This window comes from Chaetodon trifascialis, chromosome 24 (genome assembly GCF_039877785.1).
Source record: "Chaetodon trifascialis isolate fChaTrf1 chromosome 24, fChaTrf1.hap1, whole genome shotgun sequence".
In the NCBI taxonomy this organism is placed as follows: Eukaryota; Metazoa; Chordata; class Actinopteri; order Chaetodontiformes; family Chaetodontidae; genus Chaetodon; species Chaetodon trifascialis.
In genome coordinates, this window is record NC_092079.1 from 7,051,013 (window position 1) to 7,074,663 (window position 23,651).

Below are 23,651 nucleotides of genomic sequence, written 5' to 3' on the forward strand. Positions count from 1 at the left end.
ATTCACTAATAAATCCAAAAAACGAAAACAAAAACACGTGGTTTAATGTGGCGAGTAAAATGAAAGTTTCATGACCAAACTAAAGCAAGATGTTTTTGGAAGAATAACTGGTGCTAGTTAATGTTGTTTTGAGTAGCGCATATGATGGAGAAACTTACAGAGCAAAATGACTGGACATTAACAAACAACAACCAAGTAGGCGTTAGAAGGAAAAATGAAGAAGTGACAGAAAATGAGAACAGAATAGAAATTGAGTTTGCGCCGCGTGCTGCAGATGGTGCGATCCTCCGAGGCATGCGTCATCGCCGACAGACTGTTGTACACGTGGGGCAGTTTTTGTGCAAGTGATGCAATTTCATTTTTAATAGGAAGATTAATGAATGATTTGTAAAGGGGACTCGTCTGCTTCTGATGGTCAATCAGATATATTTCAAATGATTGATTTTCAATGGCATTTTGATACTGTTGACAATAATATTCACATTAATACTCCTATTATATATGATGACTCAATTTCTAAGTAACACAACATAGCAAAGAAATAAAGGAAGGACATTATAGTTGCCTGAAATAATTCTTATTTGTGATCTTATTTGTTTTGTTTGAAGTATGTAATGTAACAATGAAAGTGTGAGTACAAATCTGTAGATGGCAGCAAGGTTCCATGGTAGAATTTGAGACAAACTGTGGAGGAAAGTTCAAATCACAGGTTTGTCATTTTCCAAGCTAGGACCACTGCAAAAACCTTGATATCTTCCAGATGGTGGGTTTGGCACTGTAAGAAAATCTAAAGTTAAATGAAAAATAGAGATTCAGTAATCCTGGTGAATTAGAAAGTAGGCACACAGACATCCAAACTGTTAGCTTCAGGAATGTCTAATTTCCAACTCATCAGCATGATCTGATTTTGTAGGTTCCTCTGGGATTTGGCTTCTTTCATTCAGACAGTTTTATCGTCGTGTTCTGTCACGGGGCTATCAGGAAAGAATCGGTATTGCCACGAGAACATTTTGAGCAAGAGCTAGCCTTTGATTCGAAGGTGTTGGTTTTTGTGTTTCCCTGAAAGAGCGTGGAGGAGATGTTTTTAAGGCAGACATCTTGTCTCTCTCCAAATCCAAACCTCTTGCAATAGTTCAGTCGGTCAATAGGTGTTGAAAGTTTGGATGTTTTCACTGAAAAGTGTGATGTCGCAGTCCCTAAACATACTCTGCGATGTGATCTGAAGCGGTAGTTTGTTCATTTAGTTTGGCAAAGAGTGAACATTGGCGAGCAGGATAGCGGTTTGTCGGTAGCCGGTGCGGCACGATCTGTAGTTTTGCCCGTAGACCTGTGCGTTTCCCTGTTCTTTGTCTGCAATCTGAATGCCGTTGATGGTCGGTTTAGGTGAGCCGTGTTGTCTTGCTGTGTAGCAAATGTTTTGGGGGGAGCTGAAGTTTGTGGAATGCACAGTTTCTGCATGGAAATCCTGAATCCAAAAGTAGCTGCGTGGTGTAGGAAGTGTTTGCAAAGCAGTAATGAGTGAACAGAATTGAAACCAGTAAGAACATGCCAGCTATTCTGTGAATGTAGTGAGGTGCCATTTTGGTTTTTTGTGTGTTTGGAAGATAGATGTGAGTCGTTGCAAATATGTTCATCCTAAAGCACATCCACTCATTCACCGATGGAGTTTTGGCCTCTCTGGTACCAGTCCTGCTTCCTCTGCTCACACTAAATGCTAAGACATCCTTGATTTCTCCTGAAATCAACACCATGCCGTCAGTGTGAACAAGTGAGTTTTTTATCATTGCTGCTTGTGCAACGGTCTGACCGATTAAACATTTCCAAGTCTGCGGTTTCGAAGTTCCAACTTCTGAGCATTTATTTTGGCAAGTCATTGGCAAACGTAAAACTCCGAGTGTCAGTCGGCAGTCTTTGAGGCGTTCCGATGTACGAAGGGCAACACGAGAGGGTGTCGATTTGAAGTCAAATCAGTGATTTAGTGCAGTCTGGTGAGAACGGAGGAAGTGGGACCGCATTGCAGAGGGCAAAAGTCAATCAGTTAGTTAGAGGGTGTGATTTAGGATTGATGTTTGGGCAGATGTGGCAAATAGTTCTGTTATGTTTGAAGCTTGTTTTTTTTATAGGAAGCTCAAGAATGGTCCAGAGAAGTCTTCAGTTCAAGTATTTCTTGGAGGTTACATGTAAAGCAATGCAGCTTTGGTGTCAGAGTTGTGTTAGCTTTGAAGCCTGGTTCTTTGTTGGCAGGTCAAGAACGGTCTGGAGAAGTGTTCAGTTCACAGTCTAAGTATTTATTGTAGGTCACAGGCTAAGGCAATGCAGCGCTGGACTCAGAGTGTCAGAGTGAGCACCGTTGTCAGACAATAGTTCATATTGATGAAATTGGGTTTGACCAACCCTGTACCTTAATCTGATAGACATTTCCAAGTACTGGGATCAACATATGTTTATTCTAAACAAGTGATATGCGTGTGTATGTGTTGTCTTCAGGTGTGCACAAATAAGGAGGAGAGGTGCCACGAGCGTCTCGGTATCAGCACTGTCCTCAGGGACCTGATGTTTATGACTGGAGGTTTCTATGAGGGAGACAAGATGTTTTATAGAACAGTTCTGTCAGGATCTCAGCTAGAACGAGCACCGTTGTCAGACTAAAGTTGTTAATGATGGTGTTGGGTTTGAGCAACCCTGTACAATAATCAGATTTATGTTCCAGATTCTAATTGGCTAGTTCCCAAGTCTTGGGCACAACTTCTCTTGTGGACACGTGATAAACAATCTGTATGTTTGCGGTCTTCAGGCGTGGGGATGATAATATAACAAGCATCATAAATAAGGAAGAGAGGTGCCAGGAGCATGTGTTGTTATCTGGATCGACTGTCTCCAGGCACCTAATATTTCTGTTTGAAGTTGAAGTGTCACATTTTTCAGGATGTGCAAATGTGTTCAAGAACATGAGGTGAGATTGATTTCAAACGACAAGGACATCCAGATGTTCTTGTGTCCCAAAGTGTTCAACGAGATGTTTTCCGTAATAGTTAGCTGCAAACATTTGAGTCAGTCGGGGGTCCCGTGAAGGACGAAGGGTAGACCGCGGACAACTGCGGCACGACTGTCGTATACGAGTCCAAAGAGCTGTCGGTCCGCCTACGGGGATATTCTTTTTTTCACGGTAAATGTCAATGGCGCGTTGGGAAAAATGAACGTAAGATAGGGCAAATGCTTCGAAATGGAATGTGCTTTAAAGCTGCAGTCGATAAGACGGAGAAGAGAGCACACTTAGTTTGAGTCAATGCCAGTTCCACGTCATTCCCCCTTCCCACTCTGCTGTCACAATCACCTTTGTGAGAGCCATATTTGATCAGTATTTGAGATGTGTTGTAATTTGATGCGATTCATGAAATGAATGTTACGGTTTTGTTTTAATACCTTTTTCTTAGTAGATGATAATTACAGCAATTCTCTTACTGGACGGGATATGTAATACGGTGTGTCTTTTGGTCTGTCAGTGCGGTTGCGGAACCTGGAGAGCACAGTGTTTTTGATGGTATTTAGGTGAGATTTTGTTAGTAAATGTGTTGCTTTGCAACAATAAGAAAATTACCAGTAAAGTTTTTCAAAGGACAATGAATGATTGTGGTGTTTCATTTTGGAAGCGTGTTAATTATATGTTTGCGTAAGTCGTGTCAGAGGGTTTTTAGTAGTAAGGTGGATTAATAACCTTCTTAACTTTACGGTTATTAGTTGTGTGAGCTGTACGCTGTTTTTGGCAGTGGCGGTACGGGCATTTTTGCCCCCTGCCATAGCTTCCACTAGCCTCCTCCTGGCAGCTGGCAGCACGAGGGGGCGGTTAGCAGTGTGTGTGTGAGTAGTCACTGACAGACTGTCAGTCAGATGATACTGACACTGTTACTGGTTGCTTTGTGTGGGGGTGTGGTGGATTCCTGCAAATGGTAGTGCAGTAGGCGGGAGCAACGAGCCAGTTTAGGCAAAATGTGTTTTGTAGTGTAACGCAACATAGCAAAGAAATAAAGGAAGGACATTATAGTTGCCTGAAATGATTGTTATTTCTGATCTTATTTGTCTTGTTTGAAGTATGTAATGTAACAATGAAAGTGCGAGTACAAATCTGTAGATGGCAGCACGGTTCCACGGTCGAATTTCAGACCAATGTCGTAGGAAAGTTCAAATCACGGGTTTGTCATTTTCCAAGCTAGGACCACTGCAAAAATCTTGATATCTTCCAGATTCTGGGTTTGGCACTGTAAGATAATCTCAAGTGAAATGAAAAATCGAGATTCAGTTAGCTTCAGGAATGTCTAATTTCCAACTCATCGGCACGATCTGATTTTGTAGGTTCCTCTGGGATTTGGCTCGTTTCATTCAGACCGGAGGTTCTATCAGGGAGCCGAGATGTTTTATATAACAGTTCTGTCAGGATCTCGGCCAGAACGAGCACCGTTCTCAGACTAAAGTTGTTAATGATGGTGTTGGGTTTGACCAACCCTGTACAATAATCAGATCCATGTTCCAGATTCTAATTGGCTAGTTCCCAAGTTCTGGCCACAACTTCTCTTGTTGTGGACACGTGATAAACGATCTGTATGTTTGCTGTCTTCAGGCGTGGGGATGATAATCTAACATGCATCATAAATAAGGAAGAGAGGTGCCACGAGCATGTGTTGTTATCAGGATCGACTGTCTCCAGGTACCTAATATTTCTGTTTGAAGTTGAAGTGTCACATTTTTGGGGATGTGCAAATGTGTTCAAGAACATGAGGTGAGATTGATTCCAGATGACAAGGACATACAGATGTTTTTGTGTCCCAAAGCGTTCAACGAGATGTTTTCCGTAATAGTTAGCTGTAAACATTTGAGTCAGTCGGGTCCGGTGAAGGACGAAGGGTAGACCGCAGACAATTGCGGCACGACTGTTGTATTTGAGTCAAAAGAGCTGTCGGTCCACCTACGAGGATCTTCTTTTTTCACGGTAAATGTAAGATAGGGAAAATGCTTAAAAATGTCTGTTTTTATGATATGACAAGTATTTGAATGAAATGTGCTTTAAAGTTGCAGTAGATAAGATGGAGAAGAGAGCACGCTTAGCCTGAGTCAATGCCAGTTCCACGTGATTCCTATTCCCACTCTGCAGTGCTTGTCTTAGGATTGGAAACAAGTGAATTGCGGGCAGCTGCTTCATCACAGTATGTGCTGCAGAGTGTTAATGTAACAATCACTGTTGCGAAAGCCATATTTGTTCAGTATTTGAGATTTGTTGTAATTTGATGCGATTAGGTGTCAGAGACATGAAAACAATGCAAGGTTTTTGTTTTAATACATTTTCTTTAGTAGACAATAATTACAGCAATTCTCTTACTGGACGAGGTATGTAATTCGGTGTGCTTTTTGGTCTGTCGGTGTGGTTGCGGAACCTGGAGAGCACAGTGGTTTTCATGGTATATGTTTTGCTGTGCATTTATTTTTGGAAGGACAATGAAGGATTGCGGTGTTTTCTTTTGGAAGCGTGTTAATGATATGCTTGCATAAGTCGTGTTAGAGTGTTTTGAGTAGTAAGACGGATTAATAAGCTTCTTAACTTTACGGTTATTAGTGGTGTGAGCTGTACGCTGTTTTGGGCAGTGGCGGTACGGGCATTTTTTCCCCCTGCCATAGCTTCCACTAGCCTTCTCCCGGCAGCTGGCAGCCCGTGTGAGTAGTGACTGACAGACTGTCAGTCAGATGCTCCTGACACTGTTACTGGTTGCTTTGTGTGGGGGTGTGGTGAATTCCTGCAAACGGTAGTGCGGTAGGCGGGAGCAACGAGCCAGTTTAGGCAAATGTTGGCAAAATGTGTTTTGTAGTGTCAAATGAATGCACTCCGTTTTAGTTGAAATGCATTGACATGTGAACCTAGCAAGAAAAATGTGTGTAAAATGTGGGAAGGAGCTAACCGCTAATGCTAATTTCAGGTGCTTTTTTTTGTGTGTGCAGGCCACTAACGACCGGGCAAATTGGACACGAGGTTCAGCTGGGGCGGCCACACCTCCTGTCGGCGCATTGGCCGAGGCTCCGTCACGGGGCCTCGGTAACGAGCCGGGACGCAGAGCACCTGTGTGCTGGGTAGGATAAAAGGAGCCAGTGCGTCCTGAGCGGCAGCGAAAGCGGCAGCGTTTTTAGCGGCAGACTTTTTAGCGAAGACCCTTTTTTGCAAAGACCAGCGCGTTGACCTGTGCGCGTTAACCGAGCAGCGGAGACCGAGCAGGAACCGCAGGACACTCTGCCCGTTTCAACTCAAAAATGCACGTGAGCACTTAGACTTTTTCAGCCTCTCTCCTCTCCTCTCCTCTCCTCTCCTCACCCACCCTGCCTGCCTGCCTGTTCCACCCTCTTCCAACACTCATTTTCTTTGTTTGCTTCACTTGGTTGTTGCTTGTGACTTGTATGTTCCTTGACTAATATATCTCTTCTTGTGTGCAGCCTTTTCCAACACACACTAACACTTATTTTCTTTGTTTGCTTCATTTGGTTGTTTCTTGTAACTTGGATGTTCCTTGACTAATATATCTCTTTGTGTGCAGCCTGTCTTCAGAGCTCATGCCATGTGACCGCATGCTGTCTGCTGTGCAATTTTTGGCCTTTCTTCTAACCCTCTTCCTCTCACTATCTCCACAAACATTGTTCTTTCTCCAACAATGGGAGCTCCGCATGCTCTGGTTGTTGCTTGTGACATGTAGTAGGTTTGTTATCTCATGACTCTTTGTTAATAATGCTTCTTGTCTGTGCTCTCTTTTCAGTGCTCGGGCCTGCCGTGTGGTGGATGTCAAGATGAGCCTTAACAGCCTGGCCTACACTTCAGAAAATTCTAAGTTAATTCTCATTTGGGTTTCCTGTTCAATTTTTAATGACCCACATTTTACAACCTTTAGCTGTAACCTTAAGCTAACATCAACTAATTAATAAAATGTGTTCACCTGTGTTATGTGACCAAAGACTGGGACTTTTTGTGTCTTTTGTTCTGTGTTTGTCACTTTAATGTCTCAACAGTAAACTTGAACATATGTTGTCTGTATGTCCACACACTTTGGATTGTATTAGACTACTTGCTAACCAAGTTGGCTACAGGTGTCCACTCAAAAGATGATCCTGGGAAATAAAGTCAATATCCAAACAGACCAAATCTATTGAATGTCCTCTTAATAGTGTTGCATGGATAACATTGGCACTGTGTGGCTGAAAAGACATGGTTTAAGGACATGACATGCACCTCCACTACACACAGGAAACCCATTTCTGCCCTAAATCAGTTGAAATTGGAGGAGACACTATTTCACCAACAACGATCAATCATTGAAGACGCTACACGATGTAAAGCTTACACCACACAGTCACATTTAATGACTCAATATCCAAACACATTCTGCCCATTCAAGGCTGTCCTCACCAACAGAACTTCAGTCATTCACCGTGATGGACAGCTGATCCGTATCACTTTCTAGTGCTCACTCAACTACTTTGGATTATCCATACAGGACTGACACAACAATGGGCTGACTATATGTACACAGACACAACTGAAATGATTCAACAGCCAGGTCCTCTGTGAGACCACATTTCAGCAGTCAACAATCATGTTAGTACACCAACACTTCCATTTGCTGAGATCCTGCAGTGCAGTCTAAAACTACAACAAATAATAATTAAAAAAAGAAAGAAAAATTCGATCAAACAAAACTCATTTCATCATGTAGAGTAGGCACAGTGAGCTAGCCCTGCAGCTGTGTAGCTCACATAATCAATGCTCACAAATGAGGCCAACTGCTTAGTCTCACTGCTTAGGGAACAAGTTGGCCAAAAGCATCATCAAGACAAGTCTTCAGAACACAATTGTTTGGATTAAAAAAATATATATATATAATAACTAAAGAAAAACCTAACAACCTTTCAAACACCATCAATGACTCAAATGGAAACACATTAATCAAGATTAACCATCATAGTAGTCACAGTTGCACCAAACTTCCCAAACACTTCAATTTGAAAAAAAGAAATTGAAATGGTGGACCACAAACTCCACAGGAAGAGCCATGCACACATCACCCAGCTTCACCCCAAACAGCTGCTGCTAATGACACAATTACACCATCCAGTTGGAAGCTTCACAGGTGCTGAATGCTCAACCCACTAAATGTCTTTTCCTCACATGAAAAGTAGACACCATTCAATACTTGCCAAACATGTGGACTCTGTTATGTCAATATGGACTGAATAGTATCAACCAAATGTTTCATCAGGTTCCTCAGTGCAATACACACACACACAGGAAACAGTCACAAAACAATGCATTAACACATAACACACATACAGCAACACAAATGCTCAACACCAACTCCAAACATGGACATCCATTTGGTCTGAGAATAAGACCCCCCCCAAAAAAAAAAAACAAAACAAAAAAAAACACACTTGCAAAACCAAGCAGCACCTTTTGATGTTACATTTGAGAGGTTAGGATTGAAACTACGCTTTGAAAAAATGAACAGCTGATCAAAACGTGGGGGAAATTGCAGAATTACAATGAGTCTCTTGCCAGACACTTTGATCCAAAACAACATACATATGAATTTCACACACCAATGGCACAACACCAGGGATTGAACCACCCAGGTGCACCTCCTCAGCCACATTCAAAAACAAAAATAAAGTGCCAATAAAAACACTACAGTGTTAATACACAGCCTCAAGATTGCATCAGTAAGTTACAAAAACTACATCCAAATACTCCAAATCAGACTGAAAAGACATACAGGTCCACCGCTGACAACACACCATGAGGTTGGGAGTTACTTCTGATGACAGATCACATTTACATGAAAAGATACCTTATCAACCACTTGGATGTACAGAACAGCACCATGTGATTCTCATGTTCTAATGTTTGAAAAAGCAAAAAAAAAAAAAAAAAAAAAAAAAAAAAAACCCAGAACATTTGGACTACACACCTGGAATAAATGTGACCTCTCAAACCACCAAAGCCCTTCAAATGAACCACATTACATTTCAGCAGTCACACAATGCAGAGCTTTCACCGATCACTAACAACACCATCAAGCACACCGTGTTTATGACATGAGCCAAAAAACATGCCAACTGCTTTAAGAAACAAGCCGCAACCAGCTGATCGACCAACATCGCTTATCAAAGACAACAGACATCGTTAGACTGGAAACCCTTAACCGCTGATTGTCTCACTGCCACATCAAATTTCACTGTTTCTGTGGTGACACAACATCTGAACTAAACACAAGCTTGCTTGCTGCACTCTACAGGGAAAACAAAATCGTCATACTGGTCGTTCACCCTGTCCCGTCAGGTTCAACACAGGGAGGTGACTGCATCCTTCAATGTGACTGAACTTCTAATACAGAGCAGGTCACACCTCAGTCATCTCTTTGTCATATTGAACACTATGCAGCAACATGCCTGTCAACTTTAACACACCCAACCAACACTGTACACGTGTTCAATCAATGTCAAATATGGTGGCCTGACAGCTGGACTGCTCGCTGACACTCAGAAACCACCATAAAGGATTCAAACAGGTGTCTCAGGTGAGACAAACAGAGCACTTGTTTAGCATGAAACAACAAGGATCAGACTCTTTCATTCAGAAAAGGAGCTCTATAGGAATCAATTTCCACAATGTGGCAACACACACACACACACACACCCTCAAGCCACCATCTTAACCTGTCAGTGGAAAAAACAAACACAGGGACAGATTACACTGACAACTGTTTCACTAATTATTGTCCATGTTCATCTCTCAGACAACAAATGTGAGGAAACATGTTCAATCAACACACACACACACACATACTTGACTGGAAATTCTCCCATTCGTGCAGTCCAACATGGTCTCAGTACAAAATGGACCTCATGCTGTCACACTCTCCAAAAATAGAACAACAAAGATGAAAAAGCTGACATTCTGTGAGGTAACACACTCCGACAGTTACTTCATCTGAAGGTGTCTTCTCACGATCATCATCGTCCACATTTTCTCCTCAAAACTACAAAGACAACCAACGACACATCTGAACTCCACTCACTTACGGGGACAGAAGAGACTGACCGTCGACCACCTGAGGTACTAACATACAAACCCACCTGTGCTCCCGTCACATCGGCAAGACACACACAAAACCACCTTCAGTGAAAGATTAGCTAACTGATCTGGGGCCTGGATGTGTTCATTGAACATGACCTCTCCAGCATCATATGACACACACACACACACACACACACAGTAAACATCAGTCATTCATCTGTCTTCTCAGGACTCAAAGCAGCATTTTGGAACTTCACATTTTTGAAAAACTTCTGCTTGGAGGGCTTTTGCTTTCATCCCCCCCCCCCCCCACACACACACACAAGTGTCAGAGTATGACAGCCGAAACATACCCTACAAGAGACAGTAAGAAACTCCACTGATGCTTTCAACATTTACTGCTCTTCCAGAAACCAAGTGACTACTCACAGAACAAAGAAAAACAACACAATCACATTTCAGTTTCCACTTCTGTCTATAAGAAATGAGAAATAACCACAGCACTTTCTCAGACAACTCAGCATTACACCACACAATACACTGCCAATTCACCAAATAAGCAGCCAGCAGAGTTGACTTATTTCCACACACTGACCGCGGGCCTCCTCAGGGGCTGCTAGAATACACTCAGCCTTCAACATTTTTGGTTTCCTTAAGTTTGTGGCCTTATTTGCCTTGGTTTTACCACGAGCTCATTCATTCCATGGTCAACTGGCTTGGTTTTTTTTCCCACAGCAATACAACACAGGAAAGAAGTAGTGGTCTTCAAAATAAAATCGCACCATTTCAAAAACAGAACCATTTGCTTCCAAACAGGCAAAAATAGACACATAAACACATATGAAATGACATTTTCTTAAAAGTGACTGAAATGGGGACATCCTCACACGGGGGAAATCCTGTTAAAAATGCATCTAAAGCAAAGATTGCTTTGGCTACATTCACCTGGAAACAATGCAAGCTGCCCTCTGGTGGACAACACAACAAACAGCAAGCACTAAATGTGCTCACTGGAACAGCCATCCAACCACATCCACCACCACAACAACAACAGTAGCAACTTCACAAAGTACAACTGAAGCCATGCGCTGAGGACGTCAGCCTTTCCCACCAGCGACCCCACAGTCTGACACCAGCCAGCCAGCAACACTCAGGGCTCTGGTGTGATTTTTCTTACAGTGGCTCTACTTCACTTCTTTTGGTGGACCAAAAACACACAATTTAACATGTTTGGATGCTTTCAATATTCAACTCCTTTAGCTGCTGCTAAATCTGGGGAAAAGCTGCCCTACCTCAGCGCTTCGGCGCAGAAGACACGTTCCTCTCCGTCCTCCACAGAAGCCGCAGATCTACGAGCGGGTGACAAAAACAAATCTTCAGATGAAGCGCAACTGACAGGCAAAGGCTAAATCAGACAACACTGGTTTGGCAGAGTGTGAAGTTACATTTACAGTTAACATTAACACTGAAAAATGGCTCATGATGAAAAAGATACATACCGTCTGGACAAACCTCGAGACCGGACACCGTGTCCACACCAGTCCATCTGCACAATCAAACACAAAATCAATGATCGTTCCTGTCAAGTTCAACCACGGTGAGCGCATTCAAACCCACCGAGTGTGTGAAAGAAAAAGGGTGCGAGCTCGCCCATTGTTTGGCCCTCGTTTCATTTATTATATATCAGCCTTCATTTCTCACTTTTTCCAGCACTGTGCAGAAAAATACCCTCCCTTTTTACTCTTTTCTCTAACTGTGCTACATTTACATTTTACATTGTTTCACGTCAAATAACCCAAGTAGCTGAAACATCAGACCCTCACATTCATTAGAAAAGGGAAAGAGCTACTTCATAGAAAGTGTGCAACATGGCCACAATGTTCGATTGTACCATTCATCATTAAAAAAAAAAAAAAAATACTCATTTGATAGCATTGTAACAGTATATATCACAATAAAATTAGACTTTATTGATCCCACACCAAGGACATTTACTCATCACAGCAAGCACAGTGGCACAAAGACCACTCAATAATAATATGCAAGTATACAAAATACAGAAAAAGGAAGATAAATATTTATACACACACATTTGTACTAATTAGAAAAATGGAGTAAATGCAAAAACATCCTACAGCCATAAAATAAAACAGTGTTTCTAGTAGTCTGTGCTGTACAGTCGCTCAGTCTGGCATACTGTAGTCCATGCAGCCAGGTGGCAGTCTACGTCAGCTCCTTCCGGCTTCCCCCTGACGGCTGGACCGTGTTGAAAACACCAAAGTCGGAAAACATGACCCTCACCTGGTCCGGATGGGAAACGGATCGATGGAGCGGCCAGACGACTGCGTCCTCCACACCCGTGCTTGGACGACATGCAAACTCTAAAGAGAGTCATTGTTCCATAAATTAAATTAAGAAACACTTTAATAACTGTTGACAAATAATTAAAATGAGTCAATGATAAATGAGGTGCATTGGCACCACCGACCGTTACTCTCTGAAAAGGAAGCCGGAGGGCCTGCCGCAAACACATCGGAAAAGCCGTTTTCTCATATGAACTCTGGACATATATGAACAGAGTCCTGTCTGCAAAATGTCCACGATTGCCTTCTCGCACAGACACGTAACGCATTTGTCTGGAACATGCAGGAAGGTGACAACAACTCATCCGTAACGATGACTGTTTGTACGTTAATATTAAGATCGCAACGTCAATCAAAGTGTGGAGAGCGACGCGCAGAAGGAGCACAGAGTGGCCGCACGCCACGCAAAGTCAGCAACGCGCAATGAGCTGCGTGTGACCTTGATGAAGGACATACACATGTTGGAGATACATATTTGGTTGAAGTATTATTGAGAGCAAGTCAGAAAGCTAAAACTACAAACTGGTGTCAGGTAGACCCACACAACCAGAATCGCTGGACAACAACTGTGGAGGAAATCTGCATGATGAAGAAGATGTCATTTCATATGAGGCTACAGGCCAAGTGGCTAAAAAGGACCACACACAAGAACTCAAGCAGCGAGAGACATGACCATCTGGAAAATGACAACTGAAACTTTCAACAATGCAACTCCCCCTGGTCTCTTTGTTTGGTTGGTTGGTTTTTGGGATTATTGTCTTCTGCATCAGTTTTTCTTTTACTGTTTGTTACATGAAAACGACAATAAAAACTAAAGTGAAAAAAAGGAATCACACTCTCTTTGAACCAACTGAAATCAGGACATTTCTACAAAGGGAAACCGTGTCAAAAATGCATCGAAAGCACATTTTGGTTTGACCAGATTAACCTGTAAACAATACATGCTGCCCTCTGCTGGACAAATCTAAAAACAGCAACCATAACAAACAGAATGGCCTCGTCGGGGACGTCGGCCTTTCCCAGCAGCCACCACGGTCTGACGCTTGCAAGCCGACAGCACTCTGACTCTTCTTCAGCTTTCTCACGGTGCCTCGACTTCATCGCCTCTTTTTATTGACTCACGGGCCACAATTTAAGATGTTTGGATGCTTTCGACACTCAACTCCTTCAGCAGCTGATAAAACTGAAGAAAAACTGTCCTACCTCAGAGCTTCAACACAGATGAGACATTCCTCTTCTTCCTACTCCTCTTCCTCCACTGAGGCCACAGATCTACAACACAGCTGAGAGGAAAGGTCCAAATGAGACAGCGCTGCTTTAACACTGTGTCAATTTCCCTTTACAGCTCCCATTAAGGCTGGAAATGGCTCAAGATAAAAAGACACCTAGCATCTGGACACACCTGAAGACCACACACACACACCATGTCCACACCACGTCCACACCGTGTCCACACCGGTCCATCTGCACCATCAAACCTTAAAGCAATGACCGTTCTCTCTCTTTTCATTTCATTTCCATCCTCCTTCATTCTCCACCTTTTCTCAACACTGTGCTGAAAACAAGCCTCACATTTTGGGTCTTCAGTCAACCTGCGCTACATTTACATTTCACATGGTTTGATGTGAACTCCCCCGAGCGCCTCACACATCTGACGCACTAATACATTAGAAAAGGGAAAATGCCTTTGGATATAAAGTGGCCAATATTTCAAATTTCATTACTCATCATTTTAAAACTAAAGACTAACTTTCAAACACATTAACACTACATATCACAATAAGATAAGACTTTATTGATCCCACATCGGGAACATTTAGTCATTCCTGCCAGCAGGTTCCAAAAACCACCACAGTGACAAAAAGTAGAATAAAATATAAATATTAAACTATGCAAAATACAGAACAGAAAAACATTAAACTATGTACATTCATATATGGTATTCAAATAAAGACATTATATCTAGATTATAAAAAAGGCTAAATTAATCCGACTGCCATACATAAAGTACTGCAGTATTAGCAGATATGACAAGTACTAAGGTGTATTGCACCTGAGAAAATAGTACTTCCCTTGGTAAATACTACATCTGGGCATGTGCACAATATATACAGTTTATCAGAATCCACTTCCCAATATGGATCATACCTGGTGTCACTGGTGAGGTGGAGAAATGTGAGCGACTGTTAGCATTAGAGCAGCTGTAAAACACAAACACAGCTTTATGATGCAGGATTGACAAAAACAGACAGCAGCAGCAGCATCATCATCATCATCATCATCACACAGTCACCTGACGTGATGCTGCAGGTAAACAGTGGGGCAGATGTTGGAGTGACAGACCTGCAGCAGCAGCAGCTGAAGGAGCTGCAGACGGCCCCCGTCGTCTCATGCAGGGGGCGGGATGATCCACGGTGCTACATCTCCAACGCTGGCTGTACCGTCAGAGAACATCTGGATGTGGCAGCTGTCAGTGAGCATCTGAAGTCCCAGTCTACAAATTCAATAAAACAAAGGTTTAATAACCAAAACACCTTCATCACGTTTGATTCTTGTCTTCGTTTACTTCTTCCAAACAAACAAAAAAAACTGCCTCACATGAGACGACAAACTGTTCATGACAAAAGATTGAAACCGCTGAAACTTTCTAAATGGCAGCTTTAAGGCTCCAAACGAGAGCAGAGGTGCGTCGTCACCGCCGACTGCTGCTATCTGAAGAGGCGGCTGGAGTCTCCGCTGTGCCACCGGGTCCAAATATACAGTAAAGACTAGTGCTGTCCAAAATATCACGTTATTAAGGCATTAACACAAATCCATTTTAACACCATCCTTTTTTTAATCGTGCCATTAACGTTCTTTGTGACCTAATGAACTTATAGTTTTTTAGAAGCTGTGTCCACTGCTAGTAACGTAACAAAAACTACAGGATCCGAGTGTAAACAGGAAACAAAACAATAGACACGCCCCACGCATGTTTGGGTCTCGCCTGCTCGCTAGCTGTGAAAGTGTCGGCGGATGTCAGGCGCGAAATGCCGAAATGGATGCAAACAAGATTCTGAGGAGAAAGTTTAGTTTCAAGAAGTTGCAGATGGATCGACTGACAAGACCAGAGACAGAGACAGATGGATACATGCAACTAAGAACAAGCTGACTGCAGCCAGAGACAAGTGATGTTCACTGTTTCTGGAGAGAAATAAGAGGCTGATGAGCCTCTGCTGAACAAACACAGAGCATCACAGTCTGACTGCTGGGATGTTCAGAGGAAACTTAAAGGAAAGTTTCAGCCGTGGTTTAACTGCACTACAGGCTGAGTCCTACTTCACAATGATGTCACCTTTATTTTTATTTTGGATCACTCTGTTTTGATCCCTTAAAAAAGGCTGTTGAAGGGCTTTTTTGTAACCAAGCATTTTTTTTTGGTCATCTGTTTGTTGCCAGTGCTAAAATGTGAGATTTGATTCATTCAAATGTGAATGTTAGTGTGAAATATAACACGACACATTGTTTTCAATAAAAAACATTTGCGCAAAGCAAGCCTACAGTATTAAAATGATAATTAATGGGACATTTAGAATAGATACAAATGTGCCATTAATCACAAGTTAACTAGGACATTTATGCGATTAAGATTTGGATCAATTGACAGCACTAGTAAAGACCATTCTCTCTTATGAACTGTGGACAATGTCAACACAATCATGTCTACTAAATGTCCACGACTGTCCTTTCACACAGACACACACTCCTCAGCGTGGCCATATCAAGCATGCAGGACAACGACAACTCATCCACAATGATCCTTCTGCCATGGAAGCAGTGCTGCTACACCTGTGCAGGTGGACACGTTTCTGCCATCAGAGAGCAGAAACAGTCATATCGCCCCACCCTGAGCCATATGACTGAAGACTCAGCTCCATCAACAACAAGGACAGAGGTTGAACTTCCTGTTCAGCTCAGGAAGTTCAACCTGCTTCAGGAGTAGCTGATCCAGTTCAACCGTACAATAATCCAGATCGTTCATCACCACCAAACACGACACAAACACCTGAGCACCGAACACCTGAGCATCGAACACCTGAGCATCGAACACCTGAGCATCGAACACCTGAGCATCGAACACCTGAGCATCAAACACCTGAGCATCAAACACCTGAGCATCCAACACCTGAGCATCCAACACCTGAGCATTCACTGGACCTGGACACAACATGGAGACAAATCAACTATGTCCAAAATGACTCAGTGGGACACTGCGGATTATTATCACACCTGGCAAACACCTCAAGAGGGAAACTACAGACCAACCATGGGTTCATGTAAAAAACAACAACAACAACACAACAATACTCGGAATCACTGAGTGAATTCAATGACGACCTCATTTCCGGAAGTGACAACATTGTGCTGACCGCGCGCACAGTTTACAAGCACCCGGAGAGGCAACCAGGAGCAACACACACCAGCTAGTAAACTGCGCGCAGCTTTCAGACTTTAATGACTTTCTTAAACTCTCATTTCAAACTTCCTGTGAGCACCGTGTTTAACGGAAGCTGCCGCTTCTTGCGACCTGTTGGCAGGTGGCGTTGATTACCGCTGCCAGCAATGGTTGAAAAACTAAACAAAAACACTAGAAAAGACACATTTCCCTCCTCTCAATAAACTACAACCTTCTCCTCTTTCTTTCGTTCGGTCGAGTTTGACCGATGTGTCGCTTGTTTATTCGCCGCGAACACTTCGTTTAAGTTCGCTCGTTAGCTTCTGCGCTGCACGGGCGTTAGCATAGATGCTATTTAAGCTAGCAAGCAACGGACGCAGTTTGTGTGTGTTTGTGTGTGTGTGTGCGTGGCCGTTGAGCCACCGACTGACCTCATGACTCACGACGAACTTCTCCACGTCTTCCTGTTGTTTTCTTTCTGTTGTTTTTCTCCACAATTCGTTAGAAAAACAGGTTCTCTCAGAGCCGCCATGACACGCGCCATTTTCCTCTCAAACTAGCGTTTGCGTCCAAGGTCGAAGGTCGACCACGGTCACGCCCCCGCCCCACCCCCTTTTTTTTAACTGAAACACAGATAACAAACAAAAAAAGGCTTCATTTGCATATCCGCCAGGGGATGAACGTTAAGCGGTGTCACGCACTCTCAGTTTTGAGGTTCAGTTTTATGCATTAAGACGCTTCGACATGTGGACCGTTGACACAAGGATTCGAACCACCGACCTCCTGAATGACGGACGAGCTCTCTACCTCTTGAGCCACAGCCGTCTCTCTTCTGTGAAAAGGAAATTTAAATGTCCACCATGTGTCTCACGGACATGTGGACAGATTGTATATGTCTCTGTAAACGACCCTCTGACATCAGCCGTTTCCAGACAGACCAACATTAAACTGCTTCTTCTTCTTATTATTATTACTGTTATTTCATCATTCTTCTTCTTATTGTTATGATGCTTCTTGTCATCACTGTTTTTCATTAAGTTTTAGCCGGTGGTGGTCTCCGGTATAATAATCCTTGCCTTTATCTCTCTGCTCCTGCGGAGGACGACGATCACCAGCAACAGGCAGGACTCAAACCAGCCTCTTCATCATGAGCCGCAGGTCTTCCCACCTCACCACCGGATCCTCTTCATGCTTGGACCTGGTCTCTGAGCGCTTTGGACTCTTTACTCTGAGCGTGGACCTTCAAAAGTCAGCCGGCTTCATAAGATTCGAACGCACGACCTTTGACTCCTGAGCCGTCCTCCTTCAGCCTGAGCTACAGGTGCAGATGAGAGTGAATTGTCTTCTTCCGTTAGACACCAGCCTTCAAAAACCACGCACTTCATAAGACCTCCGCGCAGGCAGTGTCAACAACAACAGTGCAGAGCAGCTTGGCTGGGACGCTGGGACTTTCATCTGGGAGTTGAGCTTCAGAGTTGATTGACGTTCTGATTGGTTTGTAGATTTAATTCTGCTCTTTAATTAGCACTAATGCCTTTCGAGCAGTCTTGGCGTAGGATTCATCAGCTAGCAGAAATGCACTAATGAACTCTTCTTCCGCTTTTTTAGAACTTCAAATATGACTCCGACTCACATTGTGTTCATCGAGGTGAACTTTATTTGAAAGTGTACAATTGCACAATTTGACCGGACGACAAAACACCCACAACGTCCCCACTGGACAGGCTGATGGACATGAAACCCTCGTGGTTGAATGGTGAGCGAAAGTCATTCGTTCAGAAATTAATTCAAAACAACACATTTTGTCCAAAGTGAAATAAAAGACTTTTGTCTCATTTGTAGGGGAACTAACTTCATTTGATGTTGCATTCGTTGATAAACTATCGGAGCACCACCTTCCTCAGCTAAGAAGGACTGCGGGAATTAACTGCTATAACACTGAAAAAATACTAACCAATGAACTAACAGTAAACCAGTCTGATAACCTGAAGTGTAAACTCTGGATACGGGGATCATCCAGAGTCCACCCAGGGCTTAAATCAGAATCTCATTTATTCAGCACAATTATGGATAACGAATGATATATCGTGAATAATACGACAGAAGATATGAGGTGATGTGACATAACACAACAAAACTTATGGCAAAACAAGTTGGCGATAGTGAGAAGTAATTGAAAGGGAATAATGGGGACGCGAACGTAAAGTTGAGTGACTGAACGACTAATTGAGAGAATTTAGACGAATTGACCGTTTCTTTACCTCACGGACCAACTCTTATTCAAACCCGCTTAGCGTGCCTACTTGATTGATGAATGAACTAACTCGAAGATGTTCCAGATGTTCGTCCGTGGCTCGATCTGCTCGGTGGTCCGGTGTAAGGCCCGGGCACACCAAGGTGAAGAGCTGATGTGGGACGGTGATGTCTCTCGAATTGGTTCTACGGTGTCGGTTACAGATGAGGGACGGCTCCGGATGGTCGTTAGCCAGACCGAGGATCGACAGCTGGCTGCAGGGTTTTGGTTCGGTTGAGCCCCTGAAGAATTATTTTAGACTGATACTAACAAAATTGATAGTCTCTTCGATGGCCGGTCGAAAAGGGTCTACAAAATTATTATTATTATTATTTGACTAAAATTTACTGATGTTAAAACAAAACATTTGGCTTTAAAAAAAAATAATAATTAAAAGAAGAATAGAAAAGAAAACTCAGCTGAGAGTAACTAGATGTTAGAAAGAAGAAAATTAAAACAGAACTGAACTGCTGCAGTCTACATGCAGTTTTTAAAAGTCGCTCTGGGGCGTGTCTAATGGGCACGGTTTGTGGCGCGCGATGTAATCTCGCCTCATGGAGCTGGAATTAATTAATGATTCATAGGAGGGGCTCATCTGCTTCTCACTATGGTCAACCACATATATTTTAAATGACAAGTTTTCAACACAATTCCAACATTGTTCACAACGTGTATTAGACAAGTATTATGAGTAGATCGTGATGAGAGACAGACACTTATACATGTCCAAAGGGATTATTACTAGTACAACTACGTATTAATGATGCTTCATCAGGCATATTTGGCCTAACTGCTACAAACCCCTAGATGGTAGGACAGTTCCACGGTAGAAATTCAGACAAATTTTATAAAACAGTTCAAATCACAATTTCGTCATTCTTCAAGTTAGAGGAACTGGAAAAACATCAACATTATACAGACAATGAGTCCCGCAAAGTGAAAACATCAAAAGTTAAGTTTGACACGGAGGTTTGGTTATCCTGGTGTAGTAGGAAAAGCACACAACATACAGCACAAGTTACTTCAGGAATGTCCAATTTACAACCCATCAGCCCCATCTGGTCTGTGGATTCCCATGAGGCATGGCATTCGTCCATCCAGACAGTTTTATTGTCTGGAACCCTCATGGGCTATCGGAGAAGAATTAGCATTGCCGTGGGACATCCCGAGTAGGAGATAGCCCATGATGTAAAGGTGTTGATCTTCCCGCTCTCCCCCTGGAATAGTGTGGAGGAGTCCACTGAACCAGACATCCTGTCTCTCTCTGAAATCACATCTCCTGATAAGCAAACCAGGTGGTCTATAATTCAACCAGTTAGACGGGTTTACGACTCCATTTCTCTTGAGTATTGTAGAGAAAAGGGGGGGAAAAAAGAGGTCAGTTAGAGGCCAGTTCTGCTACACTGGCGAAATACATCAAACACAGAGCTGCTTATGACTGAGTGACAAAATAATGCGGCTAAAAATAAAAGCACAATTAAAATGATGTGTTTTAGAGTCTGGATCGCAGCTTTGAACCAAGTCTTGTCCTCAGAGCTTCAGTGCCGCTGGAAGAAACTGTCTCAACAAGCGTCTCTGCAGCTTCATTTATTTCCGCTGCTCTCACCGACACACTCCTGATGGTCGATCTGAGCGAGCTCGGTGAATCTTTTGCCGCAAACGGAGGGGCTCAACGGTTTCTCTCTTGTGTGAATCCTCATGTGTATCACCATATTTCCTCTCTGGTGAAAAGTCTTCTCACAAACCGAGCAGCTGAATGGTTTCTCCCTCACGTGGACGTTTAAGTGTCGTCGAAGACTAGGCTTTTGTGCAAATGTTTTACCGCAAACGGAGCAGCTGAAAGGTTTCTCTCCTGTGTGGACAGTCGCGTGTTGTGTCAGGTGCTCCTTTTGTCTGAATCTTAAACCGCACACAGAACAACTGAAGGGTTTCTCTCTTGTGTGAATCCTCATGTGTGTCACCATACTACCTCTCCAATGAAAAGTTTTCTCACAAACTGAGCAGCTGAAATATTTTCGCTCTGAATGAAGACTCATGTGAGACGTTAAGGAGCTCTGATGTTGGTATCTTTTACCACAAACTGAGCAGCTGAACGCTTTCTCTTCTGTGTGGACGGTCGAGTGTTCTCTCAGATGGTTCTTTTGTCTGAATCTTAAACCGCAGACAGAACAACTGAAGGGCTTCTCTCCTGTATGAATCCTCATGTGTGTCACCATATTTCCTCTCTGCTGAAAAGTTTTCTTACAAACTGAGCAACTGAAGGGTTTCTCTCCCGTGTGGATGGTCAGGTGCCGTCCAAGACTTGGCTTTTGAGTAAATCTTTTACCGCAAATGGAGCAGCTGAAAGGTTTCTCTCCTGTGTGGACAGTCGAGTGTAGTCTCAGAGAGCCCTTTACTCGGAATCTTTTACCACAAACTGAACAACTGAAGGGTTTCTCTCCTGTGTGGATTCTCATGTGCCTCATAAACAATCCGCTCTGCTCAAAAGTTTTCTCACAAACTGTGCATCTGAAATATTTTCCCTCTGAATGAAGTCTCATGTGAGACGTTAAGGAGCCCTTATGTTGGTATCTCTTCCCACAAACTGAGCAGCGAAACCGTTTCTCCGTTCCCGTTTGGACTCCACTGCGGTCAAAGCTTGAAGCGCATTCCGAGGAGCTGACTGATGTTTGTCCGGTGTTACGTTTCACATCGCTTACGGGTACTTCTTTGTTCTGCAGAGGCTTGGAACCTGACCGAGGTCCTCTGGTCTCCTCCCAGTCACAGCTGTCATCGGTCTCAGGGTCGCAGGACTGAGACGTCTCGTCATCACTGTCTGGTTCGAAATATCTGTCTGGATCTGGTCCTCCACGGTCCTCTCCGTCAGCTTCTGTCTTCATATCTTCAGTGTGTCTCTGATGAAGCTGCGAGGACTGAGGTTTCCCTTCATCCTCTTCTTCACTCTTCACAAGGACAGGAGGGAATGTGGAGTTGGTGATGTCGGCCTCCTCCGGCCCTGGAAGCTGCTCTCCCTCCTGACTGGTCCGCGGTTCCTCCTGTTCCTCTTTAATGTGTGGCAGCTCTGCTGGGTCCTCCTGGTCCAGACTGGGGCTCCGCTCCTGCTGCTCGGGGGGAACCTCTTCTTGACTCGCCGACAGCAGCTGGACATCTGTGGAGGAGCATCAAACACAAACACGCCTTTTGGAAACCACTGACATCTTAACACTCTTGATCATCAATTTTTGATGTATGTCATCAGTTTCTGTCAATAGCCTCCTGGTCATGTGACATAGTGATTCAAAACCAGTGCAGGATCACACTGACACATCTCTTTTTATTGCTTTTCGATCACCCACATTTTATTTTGAAAAACAAAAGGTGGTGCACGCTATCGCATCCTAGCGCTGACTTTCCGTTTATCTACCCTCAAGTCTACAACACGGGAGCTCTTAAAATATTGAAGCGGCTGGCTTGACCGCAGTTCTTCACTATGGCAAGACATCTCTGCCAGAAATACGCCACATTCAGTCACGGTTCCACTGCATTGCGTATCCAAACAAATACATCATAATATAGCAAGGTGGTGCATGACGGAGTTTAAAAAAACAAAACAAAACAAAAACTGCAAAGGGTCCAAGGAAACAACGGCACTCGCTGGGTTCGATCCTGCAAGTTAGCAGGTCTCTATATGAAAGGGAGGAACTTCACTCTCCAGCGACTAAACCAGTCAAAATTAAATGAGACGATACATGGAAGAGAAATTTGCAGCAGGTAGCAGTGAGAATAGGCAGCAAAGAGTCAAACCTGCTCTGTGTAACCGGACGTGAGGCTGGAAAACAGCGTCCAATAGTTTTCGTTGTCGACGAAGTTCCTCCTCGTACTCTGCTATCGTTCTTTCAAACAGCTCCATTATCTCTTCAGCAGCCGCAGTTAGTCGCTGCTTCACAAAAGCTCTCAACGTTTGGACTTTAGACATTTTCACTGATTCGCAGCAGTCTGCTCACTTCGGTCTCTATCGAAGCTGCTCCCACGCGCACTGTGAGGCCGGGCTCCGTCTACTTCCTGCTACCAGGATAGGCTAACTTCCGGTAGCATTGTTGGCAAACAGGAGATGAGTCTGCGGTGAATCATCCCAGAAGTTCACACAAAGTCCACTTCAACACGTTTATCCACACATACAGGCTCTGCTGGGTCACTGCAAATGAATCTGATGAGAACAACGTGACACGGACGGAAGAAATTAGCATGTTAGCCGCAGGAAGTACCTCTGCCCCGGGTACCTTTGGTTCGCTGATTTTCAAAATAAAGGTTTCCAAACTTTCATGCATGCCCGTATCTCTTTTTTTTACGAATGAACAACAGCAGAAATACTCTCAGTCTGTGGTTCATAAATCTTTCATTTAATCTGGAGAGTTGTGCCCGCTAGTGGAACTCTTTCTGAGAAACATCTCACTTTTATTCCTTTTGCTTTTGGCTATT

The 23,651-nt window shown here is 43.4% G+C and overlaps 1 protein-coding gene across 1 annotated transcript; it reads right to left on the bottom strand.

Moving 5' to 3' along the window:
• Positions 1–18,536: 18,536 nt before the first annotated feature.
• Positions 18,537–23,229, bottom strand: LOC139352098 (gastrula zinc finger protein XlCGF57.1-like). The gene is made up of 2 exons (XM_070994150.1): positions 22,977–23,229; positions 18,537–22,341 (listed from the first exon to the last, which is right to left on the bottom strand). The coding sequence occupies exons 1-2, from the start codon at positions 23,146–23,148 to the stop codon at positions 20,777–20,779; spliced, it is 1,737 nt and encodes a 578-aa protein (XP_070850251.1). The 5' UTR covers positions 23,149–23,229; the 3' UTR covers positions 18,537–20,776.
• Between the last annotated feature and the right edge of the window lie 422 nt (positions 23,230–23,651).